The 19465-nt window shown below is 39.1% G+C and overlaps 2 protein-coding genes and 1 long non-coding RNA gene across 5 annotated transcripts in view; 2 read left to right on the forward strand and 1 right to left on the reverse strand.

The window, feature by feature from the left end:
- Nucleotides 1-1900: 1900 nt before the first annotated feature.
- LOC117603961 (uncharacterized) lies at nucleotides 1901-3196 on the reverse strand. The gene is made up of 3 exons (XR_013063037.1): nucleotides 2649-3196; nucleotides 2397-2464; nucleotides 1901-2213 (listed from the first exon to the last, which is right to left on the reverse strand). It is a non-coding gene; the product is annotated as an uncharacterized LOC117603961 (long non-coding RNA).
- Nucleotides 3197-5444: 2248 nt separating this feature from the next.
- On the forward strand, nucleotides 5445-7998 carry LOC117603785 (SECIS-binding protein 2). The gene is made up of 6 exons (XM_034323262.2): nucleotides 5445-5664; nucleotides 5737-6058; nucleotides 6135-6802; nucleotides 7080-7300; nucleotides 7371-7525; nucleotides 7602-7998. The coding sequence occupies exons 1-6, from the start codon at nucleotides 5624-5626 to the stop codon at nucleotides 7776-7778; spliced, it is 1584 nt and encodes a 527-aa protein (XP_034179153.2). The 5' UTR covers nucleotides 5445-5623; the 3' UTR covers nucleotides 7779-7998.
- Nucleotides 7999-9655: 1657 nt separating this feature from the next.
- The window catches only part of LOC117604216 (uncharacterized), a 43558-nt gene continuing 33748 nt past the window's right edge, over nucleotides 9656-19465 (forward strand). For 2 of the 3 annotated variants that reach the window (XM_034324082.2, XM_034324083.2), the window contains exon 1: nucleotides 9657-9993. The gene's annotated coding sequence lies outside the window, so the exon portion shown is untranslated. Of the gene's footprint in view, nucleotides 9994-19465 lie in introns of all 3 variants that reach the window. The other variant, XM_034324084.2, reaches the window with a different exon arrangement.

A 19465-nucleotide genomic window follows, 5' to 3' on the forward strand; every position in this document is an offset into this window, starting at 1 on the left:
CGGCATACTCCGTTCGTATCGATCGTATCGTCAATTCTTCAAATATATTCCAGGTACAGGTTGATCACGCGAAATCGCGCCTACCCGACCAAGAGACTGTGACAACCTGTCCCGGCCCTACCTACTTACAATCTATCACACACACCAGAAGGTATACTACCTACCTACCTAACGCTATATTTAAAAAAGGCAAAATCACATTCTCACAAAAATTCATTCCACGACCCCCATACACTCCACCCGGGCGCAAGAGCCTAAACTAGGGAGAACGTCCCGGGACGCCTCCGTCACCCGAGTTTCATCTCACATCACACTCTACGGTACGTACCATTTTTCACTGAAATCGTCTGACAAGGCTAGCAATCATTGCGTATAATGATAATTACAAAATTTAATTAACTACTTTGATATAGAATATTTCATAGTAATCGTAATAATCATGGTAATAGTAATGATAACAATAGTATTTGGTTTATACGTTCATCGTACATCTTGTTGAATAAAATATTATTTCAAATTAAAAGTTAAATGAAAAAGTTATTAAACCGACGCAATCCCACAGCCTAAAAACACACACACCATATGTGGAGATTACGTCGTGCACGATATACTAACACAATGCCAGCCGCTTATTAATTATTATTCTTATGAGCTAGGTCATCGTGCCCATTGCCTCTACCCATCCAAGTAGCACCTGGGCACGTGAATGGGCTTTGGCAATAAACTCGGAAGGGGTTAAATCTGAAAATCCTGATCTAAAAACATGATTAGTACATAAACATCTAACGGACTAATATTTCACTATTTTAATATAATAAAAGTGACTCGACTTTGTAACTATAAAGCTTTAAGAACAAATACTGAAAAGTAAAATAGAGCAACTATGATGCAAACATGGTGCACTGCTAATATCAGCTGGCAACGAAGGGTCTCACGCCCCCTAGACTTACGCCAGACGCTACATACCACCCACCCCGCCTGGACGTCGTAACGCCAGGACAGAGTGCACCCCTTCGCTAAGAGCGCTACCCGCCCGTCCAACACGTTGCATCCAACGGTGTCAGATTGACGGACGCCCATAGTATAGACAAAAGGACTACAGTTTAGAATATGGTAACATATTTTCATATGTTCCGTATTCTAAAGCTGCGCCTGCAAAGGCCTAGTAATGCATGGGTATATCTCCCAGAGATGGTGTTCACGGTCTTATGCCGCGGAATCCTTGTAACTAATTTGATTAATTAAATAATAAAAAAGATTGAGTTTAAAAACCAAAAGGATTCCCACCGAATACTAGTCAGTGCATCGTCATATTTACTCTCGCGCTGGAAATTTTTCGCAACACTAATTAAAGAAATGCAAAATTTTAATAAAGAAGAATTTAATGTCTCTAATTAAGAATTCTTTGCAATGAAACAACAATTTATTGTGGAAATTAATAAAACATCCTCGGGCGACTCCCTCCTCAGAGTAAATTTTCAAGAATACGCAAAATGTGTTGAAATGGATCACTCTGACTTGGAAATCTACCCGTCACGAATTGTCTTCTTGCACATAAATTGTTCACTTTTTTATGAACGTGTAAATAAGTTAAACTTCGTTATTGAATGAATGAAATTTTAAAAAATTCTCAAATCATATATGAATTTATAGTGTACAAAATGTAATTAAATCAATGTAACAGCATCATTAATATGTATATCCAGTATACATATTACATATTACTATCGATATTATATTGCTTTGAACCATCGCAATAATTAAGTCAGATAGTATTTCACTTCTCTATTACAGACAAACTAAATAAAATTGTTTCGGTATTAAAATATTTCATATTCCACATTTAAGAACATTTAAGAGCATTCATATATTTCATAAATATCTATTGGAATATGTAGAATTGAAATGATATTAAAACGCGGAGTACAAGAAGACCTAGCCTGAACTAAATGAAATGAAACAATAAAAATGTTACTACTCATGGGTATAATCATACCCATGGTCACTATACTTGCCAACCACGTATACAACTGGTAACCCGTGTCGATTCGGACCATTCGTCCTACGACATGATTGGGCACCAGAGGAACCATAAAACATGCGACTCACCGTTCGCAGATATACTCTTCTTCCGACAGTCAAGTAGGAGGATGGACAACACCAGGTAGGAGGCTGCCTTGTAGGAGAAGACGGAAGTCGTGAAGAAAATTCATCTGTAACAAAACAAAAAAGAATTACGGTTAATTTTGCAAATTATCAATTTTTATTCTAATAAAATTATATATGAAATTGAATTTTATAAAATATTAGCAATAGCAATTAAGAAGAACTCTCAATTATCAAGTATTGAAATTGTAAATTATTCTATTTTAATAAAAAGCAATTAAGTGACGTACCAAGACTGAAGTCGTGAAGAAAGCCATCATCAGGATATCCAGGAACTCGGCAAAATAAAAAAATTCATCTGTAACAAAACAAAAAAGAGTTACGGTTAATTTTGAAAATTATCAATTTTTATTGTAATAAAATTAGGTATATATAAATTGGGATTTTATCAAATAAAAAATAACTCTCAACTATCAAGTGTTAAAATTGTAAATTATTCTACTTGAATTAAAATTAATTAAATAAAGTAATAAGATACTTACACTCTTTCCTTATGGAGCAACGCCCAAGACTCCTCTTCAGTGGTGCACTGACTCTAATACCGGATATATCGAGCAATTAAAAAAAATAAATAAAAAATAAAAATATAGATATGAAATACTAGTAACGCGACCGTGAATAATTTCCGGCGAACAATTATAGAGACTCTACTTTCGCGATGGAAAAAGAAAAATCAGAGCCGCGATGCTCTAGAAAATATTTTATAATACGCAGCAAACACTGACTCTACTTTCGCGTGAGTCCTAATCATACAAACGCAACTCTATTCAGGGCCAGTTCGCCCTTGCAAAAATCAAAACATTGGAAGTATGTTCGTATAAACACTGACTCTACCGACCGCATTGCGCGCGGCCACAACAATTCCTGAAAGAAAAACTTAGTGAGCAGGGATGGGCTGGGTGGAAATATACAAAACAACATTCTTCTTATTGAGCTTTCGTAGCGGAAATACTGTTAATGGCTTGTAAATGAAACATCTATGTTCGTGAAATATATTCGAGGAGCACAAATATTGTTAAAGCTGAATATTGATACTAGATTGAGATGAAATGTTTTAAATAATTGTTGATAATTATTTCAATGAATATTACATCGATAGAAAATCATTTTGTAATAAAGATAATAGACTACTGTATTAAAGCAGAGGATTTTTGTTGTTAAGATTGTAAGCATACTACAAATTGTTGGAAATTCTATTACGGCTAGATTTATAAATTATCTAATTCTTTTCAATAAGCAAAATCCAATAATTAATCATGCTTAAACAGCATATGATTTAAAAACATGATTCTATTTTAATTTAAACTTGCATCGAAAACTGGATATTATAATATAATTACTACGATTTAACAAAAATAGATTGTTTAAAATAATAATTACAGAAGAGAAGTAATCATTTGCAGTAGAATACGAATTATTTCAATTTTGTTCTAGTTTAAAACAAATGTATTAAAATACTGGACGAAATTATTCAATAAAATGAAAAAGTAATTATTCTTTTTCTATGAATTGGTTAAAGAAAAAAAAGTCTCTAATCTTTTCTTTCTTGACTTTGGTAGCAAGCAATTATCAAAAATGCTTACAATTAACAACGATTTAATAAAAAACAAGTAATAATAAATGTTAATAATTGATTAGAATAAATTAAAACAATAAATTCTTACGAAATTCTATTTCAAACCCATAATATCAGGTGTCATGGCGTCCTTTCAATATTCATCAAATATCTGTAACAAATAAGAAATACCAATTTACGTCAATAAAATTTAATCAACAATAATAAAATTATTACTAATAAACGATCGAACTATAATTTATGCAAAATATTTTAATAGGTAGAATGCGCACCTACTACTTATGCAGAAGGATGCTCTCAACACGTCTTGTCACTTCGACGTTCGCGAGAGAAATGGCGAGACCATCCTTCTTGCCGAAGACCGATTAGCACCGTTCGGTATTATTCGGTAATGTTCGTCCCCAGCCGAACCGAAGCCGGTAGACGAATAGATCTCATAATATTACGATGCTCGAGAAAGAACGTTATTAAATATCAAACAATAAATTGTGTGAAACAGCATTAAAGACGTTCAATATTGGTTAGGAAGTTAACGATATAAAAGGGAAAGTAGTTCAGATTCTGCTGTTCCAACCTCATTATGAAATCGCGGCAAGAGCACAAATTTTCAACTCTTGTATTTTTGAAGAAAATGCCGAATTAATGTCAAAAATCAAGAATCTAGACTTCTCTTCGATATTCTTTTCTGTTTTTTGTACTTTTAACACCAGATCGGCAATTTAATTTAATATTTGAAGATAATTTAATCTTACCTGTTGCAGACACGTGAAAGACGGACGTAGCTTCAGAGAGAAATGATGCACTGCGCCACACTTCGCACTCCTCACCCTTCAACGATGAATCTGATTGGTCGAAAAGGGTAGACGCCATAATGGAATGACCAATCACAGGCATTGGTAGAAACTTCGAATTGCTTTGAAACTTTAACACTAAAAAAACGTTAAAAATTATCAACGCCATATTGAAATAAGGTTAAGATTATTTTTTTCTATTTAAAGCACCGAAATATAGGAAAGAAGATAGAAAAAAACATAAGATATTAATGGTATTTAATAAATTATCGTCATAAAAGCAGGATAAATGAAGAATATATTATTTTAATTCATACCTATTTCGTCGTAATAGTCAAAAACGAGGAAATCAATTATCGCAATTTATATGAATAAATTATGGAAAAAATGTATTAAAAGCATGAAAAAATGTAATAATATTCAAGAAATTATTGATATAAAGGGAAATAATTAAGATTCTACTGTTCCACTCTCATTGAGAATTCGCGGCACGATATCGTCGTCGACACACATCGACGGAATATACATCGACTATATATGTACATATATATAATGAATTAAATACTTATTGCATCTTTATTAAGAGAAATTCTCTTTCAAAATTGATTAAACTTCAGTTCCCGAACATCCCAGAACCTCCTACAGCTTTCCAACAAGTACTGGACTCCTCCATTTCAGATATGGGTCACCAGTGCTGGTAACCTAACATTTTATCTAACTAAATGTTCAGAAACTTGCAAATACTCGAAATTAATAACTTTAAAGCTTGTATAATGGAGTTCAAAAGCAAAATAAAATTAATTAAGAACTTATTTTTGTCGCATGCACATTTTTACCTTGAATTTATGAACTTAAACATTGGGAATCTCGGATCTTTTATCTGTCACCGTGTTTGTTGGTACGCTGTGATATACTCTATAGTTTTGTTTATATACCCCAATAACTGACGCACATTCTGCGTAGTTGATAGTGAAGGGTGCTTGTAATAATTATGACAGTATTTCTGATATATATATCAACGTCATTGAACTCTTAACACTTGATGAACACACGGTGAAACATCTCGTGACTATATATTGAATACGGAGTAATGCGGAGATCACACATTGATAATATGACATGGTCATTCCAGTAAGTATCATCGTAGTCATTACACGATATAGTCAACCAGTATCTCGTTTCCATCCTTATATTGCTTTTCAGTATAAGCGAAAATGGTACTTCCGATAATCAGTGGCCAGAACTTGATCAAAAGAATCAGGTCAAACATCCAACACGTAAGAAGGATTTAGCTCTTAAAGAGAATGATAAAATTATAAATTTGGACGATGTAGAGTATCCTGAACTTGGCGAGACTAGTGCTAAGGGTAGAAATTCAGTTGTGTCAAGGAAATATTGTTTGCCAAATCCTGATATAAAAATTATAGTACCTATGGAAGATAACGCAGAGTCAAAGCATTCAAAGTCTCTGAAACGTTATAAAAGAACAGATAAGATCTGCATTAATCTTCAAGAAGCTTTAGAGGTGAGTATTGCTGGACTCAAGTTAAATATCACTGAAGGAATTGACTAAATTATTAACTTTGTAACTTTTCTTACAGAATACTAGGTGCATGAATAGAATATCTAACAAAGACCTTCCCAGATTAAAAATTAACTTGTACAAGGGAAATCTTGGTATAATAGCACCGGGTCTATCAGACCGAAACAAGGATTCTGATTTTAGAAAAGTTAGAATATGTATCTCAAAGGATAAAAAGCCATCAAAGTTGAAGAAGATCATTTTACTGAATCGTGATATCAAAGCTCAGATCAATATACGAAAACGAGAGGATTTCGAACGCGCCAAGATGGAAGCCGTATGCAAAGACGTAGATACAATTAACTTCAATGCTTTAAGAATCACAACAGACCCACAGACAGATCCAAATTATGTAAGAAGAATGTGTACCATGACACTGTACGATAAAGATTATAGAGACCCAAATACAGAGGATGTGTTTGAAAGCTACATGTATTATAGTCCAGATATAATCGATCAGATAAACAATCTTCACATTCAGAACAGGCTCTTGCCAAATAGATTAGTTGAAAATAACAACAGAAATGATCTCCCTCCGCTAGATAGTAATGTAATCGAAAATGAGATTGTCCCGAAAACTCTTTCCCTCGAATTAAAAGACGACATTAAAGAAGAAATTAAAGAAGAAAGTAGTACCGCAAAAACGGAAGACACAAATTTCGTAACACATTCGCGCAGTTTTAGAGAGTAAGTATTTCAACCCGTATGTATATAAATAACCAACTACTCTGTACTTGATATGATATTTAAGTCTTATTTCATACCATTGTATAACGTGAATTTGTACGCTCGAATAGTTCTTTGTTCATATACATAATAAACATTATGTATTATACGACTAAAATGTTTGTTAAGTTATATTTCCCTTCCCCTGTCCTCTCCCTTATAACTTCCTTAGTTACGATTAACTTAAGCGATAAATTATGGTCAGTACATTGATCTTGCAAATCCGTTCATCTTACAGATATTGTACAAATATGCTGACAAAAAGCTTAAACGAAAGTCTTGAACAATTTTTAGGGGAAATCGTCAGACTTCAGAAGAGATTTCACGAGAAAAACCCGAACAAGTCTAAGTACAAACGTCGCTATTATGCTGGTTTAAGGGAGGCTTGCAAACAGATTGAATTAAACAAGATTAAATTTGTGATTATTGCTCCTGATATTGAGAAAACTGATCTTGAGGGTAACTGCATATTAATAATAATAAAAAAAAAAAATATAGATAGATGAATCTATTTGTTATATTATTTTAGGCGGATTGGATGATCAAGTTGATAAATTGCTCGATACGTGCAGAAAGCAAAACGTAGTTTATTGTTTCGGATTAAGAAGACGAAAATTAGGATATTATATTCATGGAAAAGGATTGGTAGGATGTATTGGTATTGCAAATTACGGAGGAACTGAGGCAAGCACTAATGCAATCACTGCATTAAAAATAGTGGAACAACGTACGAAATACTTATTAGCATACTTATTTTCAGATGCTTTTTAAAAACGTTTTGACGGAATTGGTGCAAGCGCGAAACGCATTCAAACAATTGAGCGGCACTCCGGAAGCCATTATCGATCTATCGAAAGTGCTTCCGGAAGATTACTTGCCCTCGGAAAGCGTTAACACCCTCTTGAAAGCTTTATCTCCTCTCGGCATGTACAGCTGACCGGAAGCGATAAAAAAATGCATTTATTTGCATTCGTTTTGCAGTTATTATCAATTTTCAAATACTTATTATAATTAGTATTCTGTATAGTTTTTTTAAATGTTTTATATATGTTACTGGATGTTAATAAAACAACGTTACCGGGGTAGATTTTTGAAAAGTTAATTTGCAACAAACTGCATTTCTGCATTACGAAGCGCGCTTCGAGAAACGTACTTTCAAACTTCATAATTGAATTAATTTCACTCGGATTAACTTGAAACTTTCAAAAAATATTTTTAAAACGTTGCATTTTAAAAAGTGTGCAAAATTTCCAAATACACACATTCTTCCAAATAATACATACATTTTTTATCACACCTTATCTGAGTAGTTGAGACAGAAACCATGTTACTGAATAAATGTATCGACCGTTCAACGCGCATTCGTACGATAAAACAGTTTGATCGTAGGCGCCAATTTTAGATCATGAACAACTAGGACACGTTCCCGTTCTTTAAAAAGATATTCGATTCATCGAGTCGATGCACGCAGCCTCGTCTGAGAAATTTCAAATCGTTCCCACCCATTTATCGCCGCATATCCCACGCGATTAGCAGTGCATCTATGCGTTTCGTTGCGAAACGGATATCGGCCAGGTGGGTTTGTGTCAGGGCTTAGACACCAGGTGTGTCTATAGGTGCAGTGATCGTCGGTAAAATATTGATTGACGGATAGCAGGGTATCTCGAACAGTGGCTCGACGCTTGGCTGGCTCTAAAATCAAATTCAATGCACCGATGTATCTCGGTCAGACGCAGATACTCGGGTTAATTAGCGCAGCACCAGTGCGCGTGGAACATGCACGCGATCGTAGGAGGATTAGTATCGATTCTCCATTAATTTTAATGAAAGATGCTAATCGATTCTGGTGTAAACGCTTTATCGCCCGGTCCCAGTGATTCCAGGAATCTTTGGTATTCAGTTTCTTGCGTGCACCGTGTATCGCAAACGCGCTCTGCTTGACCCTGTTTGCAAATCACGCTTTATTTCGAATAACCCACGCGTGATGCAGTCAATTTCGTCGTAGCGTGTTAACAAACACTGCTTGATTCATTACTTGCAACCTTGACGAATGATCTATTAAATATTTAGATTGGTACATAGCTACAAGAGGAAGCTTATCTTGAATCGTATCTTGTGACACACGTAGCAAGTTCATAAACATGTTACAATAGCATCCACGATATTTCCTTTTTCCAAAGCCACGATTCCTCGAAGATATCAAAAGAATTTAATTCCCTGAGAGCCAGCCTATTACCGTTATCAACATTGAATCTTTAATTATAATCCAACGAGACGATAGCGTGCCAACGGCGATAAGCGAACTATAAAATTTCGGCGGCGAATTTCTTCAATTTTCAAGACACAGTAAACAGAAATTTCTCTACAATTAAAGGATAATATAAAATGAGGAATCACCAACTCTAAGAAAACTCAGGGGGAGTCTAACTTCGAAGCTGAACCGATGGTACCCCGTTTCCTTGAAATTTCCCTAACTAACAGAAGCCTAATTTACACGTGGCTGTACACGTATATAGCACAGCTAACCGTCCTCGTTATAAGTGCTCCGGTGACTGCAGGCTAAGAAGCCGAAAGTCAAGTGTCTCGGAATTTCTATGGAATTCCAGAAGTCGAGGGTACTGTAGAGCAAAGGAGCAGGTCGTAGAGGATCGTAGCGAGCCGAGGAAGGCACGCAGCTGGAGTGCGGGCCGAGAGAAGATGCAAGCGAGCGGGTAGGCCCCAGTCGGGATGCAGGAGAGGCCGACTGGGGCGACTGGAATGGAATGGAGCTGGAAACGTGAGGCTGCGGGGGAAGTGGATGGCAGCCGGTGTGTGTTGATGCAAGTGCGGTGACTGTACGCTGGTGACTGGCGGAGTCAGTCAGTCAGTCAGTCAGTCGGCTCGGCACCGGCCGCGACGCACGATCGGCGTGAATTTTTCTTCACTTTCTTAAAAAAAACGTATATACACACGCCTCGACACGCTGTTGCTCTTCCCGACCAGTGCGCGCTAATCGGCATCTTTGTTGTTCGGCCCAGTTTTTCCGACTACCTGCTGCTCCTTTCGAAATCCAGCTTTCGCGGTTACCGTTCCGTGTTTGTCAGTGTGCCACTCCGGATTATACCGGGTCTGCCGAAACTTTCGACGGTACTGTTTAGAGAGGATCAGAATAGGTAAGCGAGTTCTTCAGAGATTTTAACCGTTTGCATTCTAGGAATTTAGGAAGATGTCGTTTTTTGGAAGCGGCATTTCAAGCCCTTCGTGTTAAATTCTGCAGAAACATCGACTTTCAGCTTCGCTTTTGAACCATTCAAACCATCGCCTCCTGATATTCTCGTCTTCAATAGACAATTCCGTTTTGCAACCACTGCATTATTTCTAAACCGGCAAGAACACAATGGCATATATGAATCCTGTCGACTATCGTAAACGCGAAACTGCTATTTCATACAGTCTATGCTTCCTATTAAACACATAATGCAGTGGTCATTGTTTAGAAGCTACTCCTATCGTATCTAAGTCATAAAACGGACAGAGCCTTCCGGTAGATCTACCATTAATGTGCATTTATATTCTGCATCGTAAACCAAAGTGTCCTGGGCTACCTCGGAAGCGTGGAGTGATAGGTAGCATTGTAATGTGAATCTCAACAAGATTTTAAGAATTTTTCTAAAGAGAAAGAGATACAACACGGACGAGTTGAATGATTTTGATGTCCCGTTAGGCGTCAACGATCGACGATCGACGAATCGATAGTGGAGGCTCGTAAAATTCCGCAGTCGACCGACATAAGCGAATCCGCTCTCGGTAAGCCGGTGGACTAACAGCAGCGTGACATCAGCCCGAAACGGGAGAGTTGACTTTTTCCGTTTCGATAGCCTCGCGAGTGAACGCGGTTTGACGCGGGAAACCGCAAGCCGAACTACTGGATAAAAACAACGACGAATTTCCCTGTGATAGGGAAGAACCGCGTGGTCGATTCGAGCGCAACGATTTGTTTGTTTTCCTCGATTACGCTTCGAAGTTTTCACTCGAGCAAAGAACGATTCGCGTCGATTAATCCCAAGGATACCCCCGGCGCGCTGGTTACATCGTCTCCAACCTCTCGTCACGTGTCATTTCCTCTTCCGTTTTTCGCTAACGAGTCCATAGAAATGTCGTTCGCGATCCAGCGCAAACACGAGATAACGTTTCAACGACTCTCTACGCTCGTGGAGGATCCGCGTCGACGATAATCGCGACACGCAGCACCAAAGTGGCTGTCAGAGTACGCTCCTTTGTGTACATTCAGATAGCATCGCTTTCCGCGGCTGTTACGACGGAATCGATGCAATTAACGGGACAAAGGAAACACCGTTCGAGACTCGCGTTATCGGTTAAAAGAGCCCGGGACATTCTTCTCCGCTCGTACGGCCACGTTGCAGCAACGAGATAAACGCGGGATGTCGAGGCGTGTCGCTGCAACTCGCGAGAAAACTCGTGATCGTCGGTGTGACTCGATGGATCGATGCTATATTTAGCTGAACGAGCCGCGTCGTGACGCGACGCATGTTCGATCCATCGATCCTCGTTAACACGGTGAACGTGGGGGTCATCGGTAACCGGTACCACGAATTTAATTTGATCGAATCATTGAAAGCAGGCGCGTTACGAGGCGTCGGGAAGATATCGAAAGGCGGAAACCAAGATCTGTCTCATGTCTGCTCTCGGACGGCGGACCACGGAGAGAGCCCTAATTTCAATTTAATTTTCTATTTCATACCTTCTTCTTCATACTTATTTTTCAAGCACGAGAAGTAGAGATTTGCATGAGCACACATGTGTTTTCGAGCTCTAAGCTAGCACAGAAGCGGTCTGTAGTTCTTTTAATTTTCTGAATACAGTCGTTATTTAATGAAGTAATCGACACGTTACGTAAAATCAGTCAGCGAGGATATTACTACACTGTTGATGACTAAGCTTGCTCTAAATTGATTTGGAGAATCGTAGAAAATACGAAGTGACTCAATATCCATTATTATCTTAATTATTTCAAGAACTGTGGCAATTAGTAGAATATTTTTGAAATGAACAGTACACTGTATGGAGGGGACTATTACGTAACGATAACCACTCTTGTGGGTGGAGTCGTTTGGGAGATACGAAGGTCTGGGTTATGTCACTTTGATTCTTTTTTTCCAACGGATTGATTTATTCTTTAGAAATATCTCACGAATTGTTAATTCATTTGAAACAATTCATCCGGTATAGGAAGAAGGACATGAAAACACAGGAAGTGCCTTTACGGAAATCTTTGTTCAATTTTAATTCTCTCATCGAAGAGTCGTCTTAATTAGGCTTATTTGTACGAGACCCCAGATAATTAACTGTCTTCGAAAGCAGGAAGCATTTTCTATCATAATCAAACAATCCCTGATAACATCGAATCACGATTTGTGCGTGTAAAACAAACAACTTGATTCTGTCTTTGATATTCGTCCGAGGTATCGATTTCGCGAGGCGTTGATCAAGATGCAGGTAATGCACGCCAGGTGTTCGCAACGCGGGGGAACAGGCACGATTCGAAGGAGAAAAATGCACCGCGTGAAAGTACGCTTGCGAAATCGAGCAGAGGATATAATCGAATTCTAACGGTAACGGAATACCGTTTCGCCCGTTTCGTCAGTTGTCAAAACAAAATCGAACTGCTCGTTAATTGCTTTCAATTGTTATTTGATGAATTTGTTAACGTCCAATTTCTATTGCCGTTTCGTTTGACATCAAACGCATTCGAGCGACGAATTGTTCTGTTCAAGCAACCGAATAATGCGTCTGATACACCGCGGAACGTTTCTAATTTATTTGTCCATGAAATCAAATTTTGTCGCGGCTTGTTTAAATAAAAACACCGGGAGGAACGAGGTTGATGCAACTTCGAGGACATAGCGAGATGATAACGCAATAATTCGCGCGTGACCAATTGCCAGAGGGGGGCCTAAATTGCAGCGCAACAGGCTTTGCTTAATCTGTACTTTACACGCGGCTTGCTAACGCCTATTCGTACGCGTGTCGCGCGACAACGAGCGAGCACGAATCCGTGAAAAAGTTCAACAATCGGTTATTCTTTCGCTCGACAATCACGGCACACGGTTTAGTTCCAGTTTCCGGTTCGATATCCATGTTACATCTCCAATTAGGGAGCTGTCGTAACGAGAAGTTCGATAAATTTTCGTACAATCCCTTTCACGCGACGATCGCTTTTTTCATCGTCAATCGTTCACGCTATTTACACTTTTTTTTTTTAACAATAACACCATGATACCGTGTATTTTTCATCGTACACGGTTTATCTCTAAACTTCCCCATCCTTTTGTTTTATTTTATTGTATTATCATTCGTTGCAACAAGCGGAATCAATTTGCGCGAGGAAAATTGCACTTTAAAACTTTTGGAAAATTTCCGGAAAAATCATGTAGAATCGTTTGTAGAGTGACTCGATGGTAACTGAAGAAAATGGGAGGAGCTAGTTGAAATGACTGCACCGGAAACGATTAGCAAACGATCGGTTGTCGATGATTTTTCACGGAAACGAACCGTTCACTGTGACACGGTTAATTAAGATTCCGAAGGAATTAACGGACTCAACTGAAAGGAATTCTACGTATTTTTGTTCTCTCCGCTCCGATCTAGAATATCGAGTCGCGGAACGTGGACGAGGAGTCGACGAAAGCAGGATGTGAAATCTCCTGTTACGTGGCCGCACAGTGTCAAGAAAATCTTGAATTTCTGTGCACGAAATACGATGCCTCGACCAACGTCGAACCAGAGGTCTCCTTTGTACGATCCTCGATGCTGGTGATTAATAAAAGGCTCACCTTGAACGACCACGACGAACGAGCGCACCTGGAAAATCGCGGCGCAGAAAGCATCCTCCTTCTTTCGAAACGCCGAGTCATTTTTCTTTTCATCCACGGTGTAAATAACACGGGTTTGACGTCTGATTTGCAAACGAAGAAGCGTACTCGACGGCGAACAATGTTTACGTAGCTGTGAACCGGACGTAATATCGACAACGTTTACCGTCGCGAACACTGGACGAGAGCTGTGTATCCGTCTACGAGGACCCGACATAATGTTATCGAATAATTAGCGAACACTGTTTGCGTAACTGTGGATTCGACGTAATCGATAACAGAGCAAAGCCGGACTGGCAGAGACCGGCAATTCGGTATGAACAACCCGACGTAATACGAACATTATTGGTAGTAACAATGTTTGCACGGCTGCAAACGAGCCATAATAATCCAGATAGCGAGCAGTTGCTGCTATCACTGCCGTCCGTGTGAACGAGGCTTAACTTTCGCAATCTTTAAGCCGTTGTTTGCAATGAGAATCACCGATGACTGAAATTGCGAGCTCCGTTTAATCGGGCAATTTCATTCGGAATTTGCATGAATAAATTTTCTTATTTTCTCACCGAGGATATACAGCTATCGGCGCGTAGAGGACGCTACAGTAACGTTTAGCGGAAAATTATTTTCATTTTAACGATCCGTGTTATAATTAATATTGCTTTCAATATTTCTAACGAAAGAAAAAATGAAATAAAACGAAATTGAACGAATGGTACCGTGTAAAGTCACGATTCCGTAGATGTCTCGTAAATGGAAGCGAACGTAACACGTGTAGTACGAAGCAAAGTGTATTATTTACGTACTTACTCACCGTTCAGAGTGCAACGATCCGGCAAACGCTCCGTGCATAGTTCATGCAGTCGGGGATGGCAACTTTCCCCCTGTTCAATTATCAAAGGTTAGAAGTCTCGTCCGATATCGGCGCGTGGAGTCGGCGAAACTTGATTAATCGATTCGAGGGATGAATCCAATTACGTATCAACCTTAGCGAACGTTTTCTGAAACGAACCCGTCAACTTTAAGGAACCCAGTCATTCGGTTGAAACAACCATGAAAAATCTTATGCGAATAAAACGGCTATTTCTTACCACCTTTGAAACTTCCCTTTTTGCCTTTGATACTTTTTGCCAGGCGATCTTTTCTTAACGCAAAAACCAGTTTAATCAAAGAAATACATTCCCGGGTTGCTCCTAGTCTCCTGTGGAAAAAATCAGGGTCACCGTGGCGCCTCCATCTGAAAAAGAGTAAATCGTTTTGATTGAGTCGTGTTTTTCACGAGATTCTGAGGAAAAGTGGATATTACAGTGTAATTATAAAATGATTAAAATTGAATTATTCGAGTGTAAATGTATATTGCTTAATTTTTTCATAAGGGACGCGCGTTTTGCCGAAGAGAAGAATCGGAAGAAGAGAAACCGAGGAAAATTTCATCAGAGTTCGATACGAACGACGGCTAGGTCAGTTCGCGGCGACCATTTTCGAATATTAAAACTTAGCTAGTGTATCGGTGGTACGGATAGCTGAATCGGTCGAATCAATCTCATGAAAGACTCCACTTCTGATCCGTGGCTAGCTATCCGATCGAGTGAGTCAAGGTTTTTCAATCTTGCTAAGAGTAAACGACAGTTATGATCAAATATTAGATGGACGGTTTAAATATAAATTCTTTCCTCGAAATTGCACAAGAAAGATATAAACATTTGGTTAACCGAGTTGTCGACGAATCTTTCCTGAAATGTCAGCGCACTTTATTCGCTTAAATTCGTGCTGGTTCAGCATTAAATGCATTTCCTGTTCCAGTTGCAGGACCCTGAGAACGATCGTCGTAATTATAGCTCGGGTAAAACACGGAAAAGCGTAGCGCGATACAATTAAATTAAGGCGCGGAAATATGTGGGATTCGTTACGCGCGTGCTTCGCAAACGCTCCTTTAATTTCGCTCATTCGATCAGCTCAGTATAGCCACGCTTTCCTTTCAGTTGCCTTCCGCGGTTCCGCGTCAACTTCCGGGAAAACCTTGTCGTTTCCGCGCGGTTGTCCTTTTATAAGCTTTCCAAGAACTTTACATATATCAACGTTGCGTTTCGACTTGTGCACCTTTCTTATGCAGATTTTTCCATAGAGAAAAGTGCATGCATTTTTCTTCTTTTTCGAGGGAAAATATGAAAATCAAACGTTTCGGAAGGTGAAATTAGAATTTATATTTCGATTCGACGGAGGAGCAGATTGACGCAGCAATGAGATGCAAACTCCTGTTTCTTATGCATGAGTCGCGTTAAAGCGAACCGATAATTTCTCGAAACAGCATCCGTGCGAGAAACTAAATTCTCGCGTGGCACGCGTTTCAGCGGTTTCTAACCAGGTGAGAAAGTCGATGGTGGAAAGTTCAACGAATTGAATGGCGCGACGAAGTTCGGTGAATTTGTTCTTAACGAGGGGAATGGATCAAAACCGCGACGAAAGCTGGCATAATGACGAAGTTAACACCGCGACTGTAGATAAGCTACATGTGCATTCGCGTTAGCCTTTAGAAGGATATCCTTTCGATTAATCTGGCTAGAAACAGGAAGAAGAATTTCTAAACCGACACTGGGTCACCGGCTACTTTTATTCTGATTTTTACAGTTTTTCTAAATTTACGCGAGAACTCTGAATATTTCCAGAATAAAAAGAAGTCTAAATTATGACTCTATAAATTCTGAATCTGCCAATGAAAATCTCATCAAAATCGATTCAGTCGTTTTGAAGATTAGCTCGTTTAAACAGACAGATAGACAGACAGAAAAATTTTGCAAAAGCGTGTTTGGGTTTTAGCAAAGTGCGAAAAACTATTATATGAGCTAAAAAAAAACATTATTTCGAAATCATAGATAGACACTTCAATTTTATTTATATGTATAGATGTATAGATGTAATCACCGGAAACGACTCGTACCTCTGACCACGATATTTTTCTGAAGTTAGTCATCGTATTATCGCTACAGGAATTAGATACATTGTTGCGTACTCAAATATTAATTTCACCATTAGGAGAATTGATGATTAAATGCCTACTTTAATCTTTAATCACGATTCCACATCGGTCGAATGAAAAGTGTAATCTTCAATTGGTATTTGTAATAAAATATTTTACGTTAATTTCGAATGAACGACACATTCGAGTAATCGAATCAACGATCGTACAAGTGTCATCGACGAAGTGGAGCTTAATATCGTGGAAATTTGATCAGAAAATCAAGCACCGATAGACGGCATTGTATCGGTGATCCATCGATGAGCGATCGTAAACTCGCATCACCATCCTCTTTATCATCTGCTTAAGTAGGTAACGTCGCAAAACGACTAGTCTAACGCGTAACTTGGCGGTTTTAAGAGTAAGTAATGTCCTCGTAACGCGATCTCACCTCGGTCGAAGCGAACGTGTAAAAGGCTAGACGAGTGTTCTGAACTTTCTCCGAATGAGTTCCTCCTACTACTTCTATGATCGCTCGAAAATTCAACAACTCGTTCCACGTTGTATCACGGCAGCTCGAGTCCAGTCTGTTCTATCGCGAAACCGATTTATCGACGATTCCTCGCCTACTCTTCCTTTCCATAGAGAAACGGAGAGTGTAGGCGATAGCCATTTACGGTTCGACCAGTATACTAAGAAAATATTCGATCACGGATTACTTGGTCCTAATATGAAAGCGAAATAACGGAAATTTTACCGATTCCAACAATATAATAATAGCTATAAACACCGATGATATCATACTTCAAAAATGCACCAAAAAATGACAATGAAAGACGAAAGGTCGTCAAAGTGTTGATATATGTAGTAGATCGTCAAACATTTGCCGATTCGCCTCACGATGATGAATAATTAAGAGACAAGAATAACAAGAGGTGCATCGGAAGAGTCGTTGTCGACTTCCGGTCGCGACTCGTCGCTGAACCGAGCCACGTTTCCTGCTACCTCTCGGCTCTTCTCGCCTCTTAATTTTGCTATAATAGATTCTGCAGATTAAATAATATTCCGGGCTCGGGCAGAGAATTAGAGGAACGTGACAATCAGTTTTCCAGGGAAAAGGTGTGAACGCTTTGTTAGCGACGACAACCGAGGAACGTTTCTCCGTCGAGCTGCACAGGATCTTCCGTTTTCCGGGCAAACTTCTTCGACCGATTGTTCTTATCTGCGACCGTAAATCTCTTCCGCCGTCTGATGTATCTATCTACGAGAAAGTAGCAACACCAGGTCGTGATTCATCGAATTATTTAAATGTTGATCTACAAGAGCAATAAGGTGTCCCTTTATCAGGAATTCCACGATTTTGGAATATTTATCGCGGAGAATATTTTACTTCACCCTTCAGTTGATAAGCGATTTATCACTTATCTGAGAATAAAAATCTTGATCGTTCGCATAACCGGCATGAAAGTTGGAAAAGAATTTTCCTCTGATTGTTCTGCCAACGATAAAACTCGATCGAACAACGCGTTAAACCTACAACGGCTTTTTTATCCCTTCAATGGATAAATTTCACACTTTGCAACGACGCGAAGCGACCCTCCGCTTCTTTCTCTCTTATTTTGTCAACGTATTATTAAGCCATCATTGCTCTCCGCGAACCGTAAAAACTCAGCCGTGCTGCAACACCACTTGAAACTCCCCTGTGAGCACTAACCCCCGGCCGGAAGTAGCACGAAGCCGTCTTTGAATTTCTCCCTCGTGTTTCCTTGATGTCGCGTGTTTGCCCCTTCCACTTTTGCTTTTCTTATTCCTCCAATTGCACCTCGTAGTCCAATGGTGCTTAATATTTATAGAAACGAGCCAAAATGTTAGACCACGCGAAAGTGTTCAACATACACCGTGTAATTAAATAAAAATTATACTATAAAAATAAATTTAATTCAGTCGAATGATTAAAAAATAAAGTTCGGAATGTCAGCGAGAAAGAGCGATAAAACGTTCGGAGGAGTAAGATAAAAGAGAAAATGTAAGTGAGCCATAAAAAAGGAGAACGATCGTGTTAAATTATATTTAACACCGAGAAGATCAACACATCGTACATGGTGGAGTTTATTTTTTCTTCCATGCACTCTCACGCGGTTCTCCATTTGAATGAGAAATTAAACTCAAACACCCTCTTAATTTTAAATTGGTGAAATTTCGATACAATAACGAAGGAAAGCTATATCAAGTGTCGTTATGCAACGAAAGGTCAATTGGGGTCGCAAACATCGCCAGCGATGGTGATACGTTTGCGAGCGGATTGCAAGTGCATACGCATGCAGAACGCGTCACGGAGTCACAGGCTGGCGCACGCAGGCTCGCGAGGGAACGGTTCATTCGTACAATGCGAATGAATGGGCCGGTACGACGCGACATCCGGTCGGAAGAACGGATCACAGGGAAGGAAGCATCCGTCTGGTGTACGTTCATTCCCTATGATGCGATCTGGGCGCGAGCTATTTCGAGCGATCTCGCGGACCGTCGACGTCGAAGCCTCGTAAAACTTTACGACTATCCCGAAGACGCTTCGCCGTACCGTTTTTCCTCGCGAATCGTTCCTCCAACTCTCGCGATAACGGCACCGAGATACGGTGTTTCGCGGCAATCGTCGTCACGATGCACTTGATTTGCGAGGCATAACGGTGAATCGAAGGCTAAACGCGTTCTAAAGTTGTCGAACTTACGAATCATTTAGCTAAACTTTACCAATCCTATCGTTGCAGCGTTGATGGATTAAACACTCCTGATCAAAATAGG

This window comes from Osmia lignaria, chromosome 11, assembly GCF_051020975.1.
Source record: "Osmia lignaria lignaria isolate PbOS001 chromosome 11, iyOsmLign1, whole genome shotgun sequence".
Taxonomy (NCBI): Eukaryota; Metazoa; Arthropoda; class Insecta; order Hymenoptera; family Megachilidae; genus Osmia; species Osmia lignaria.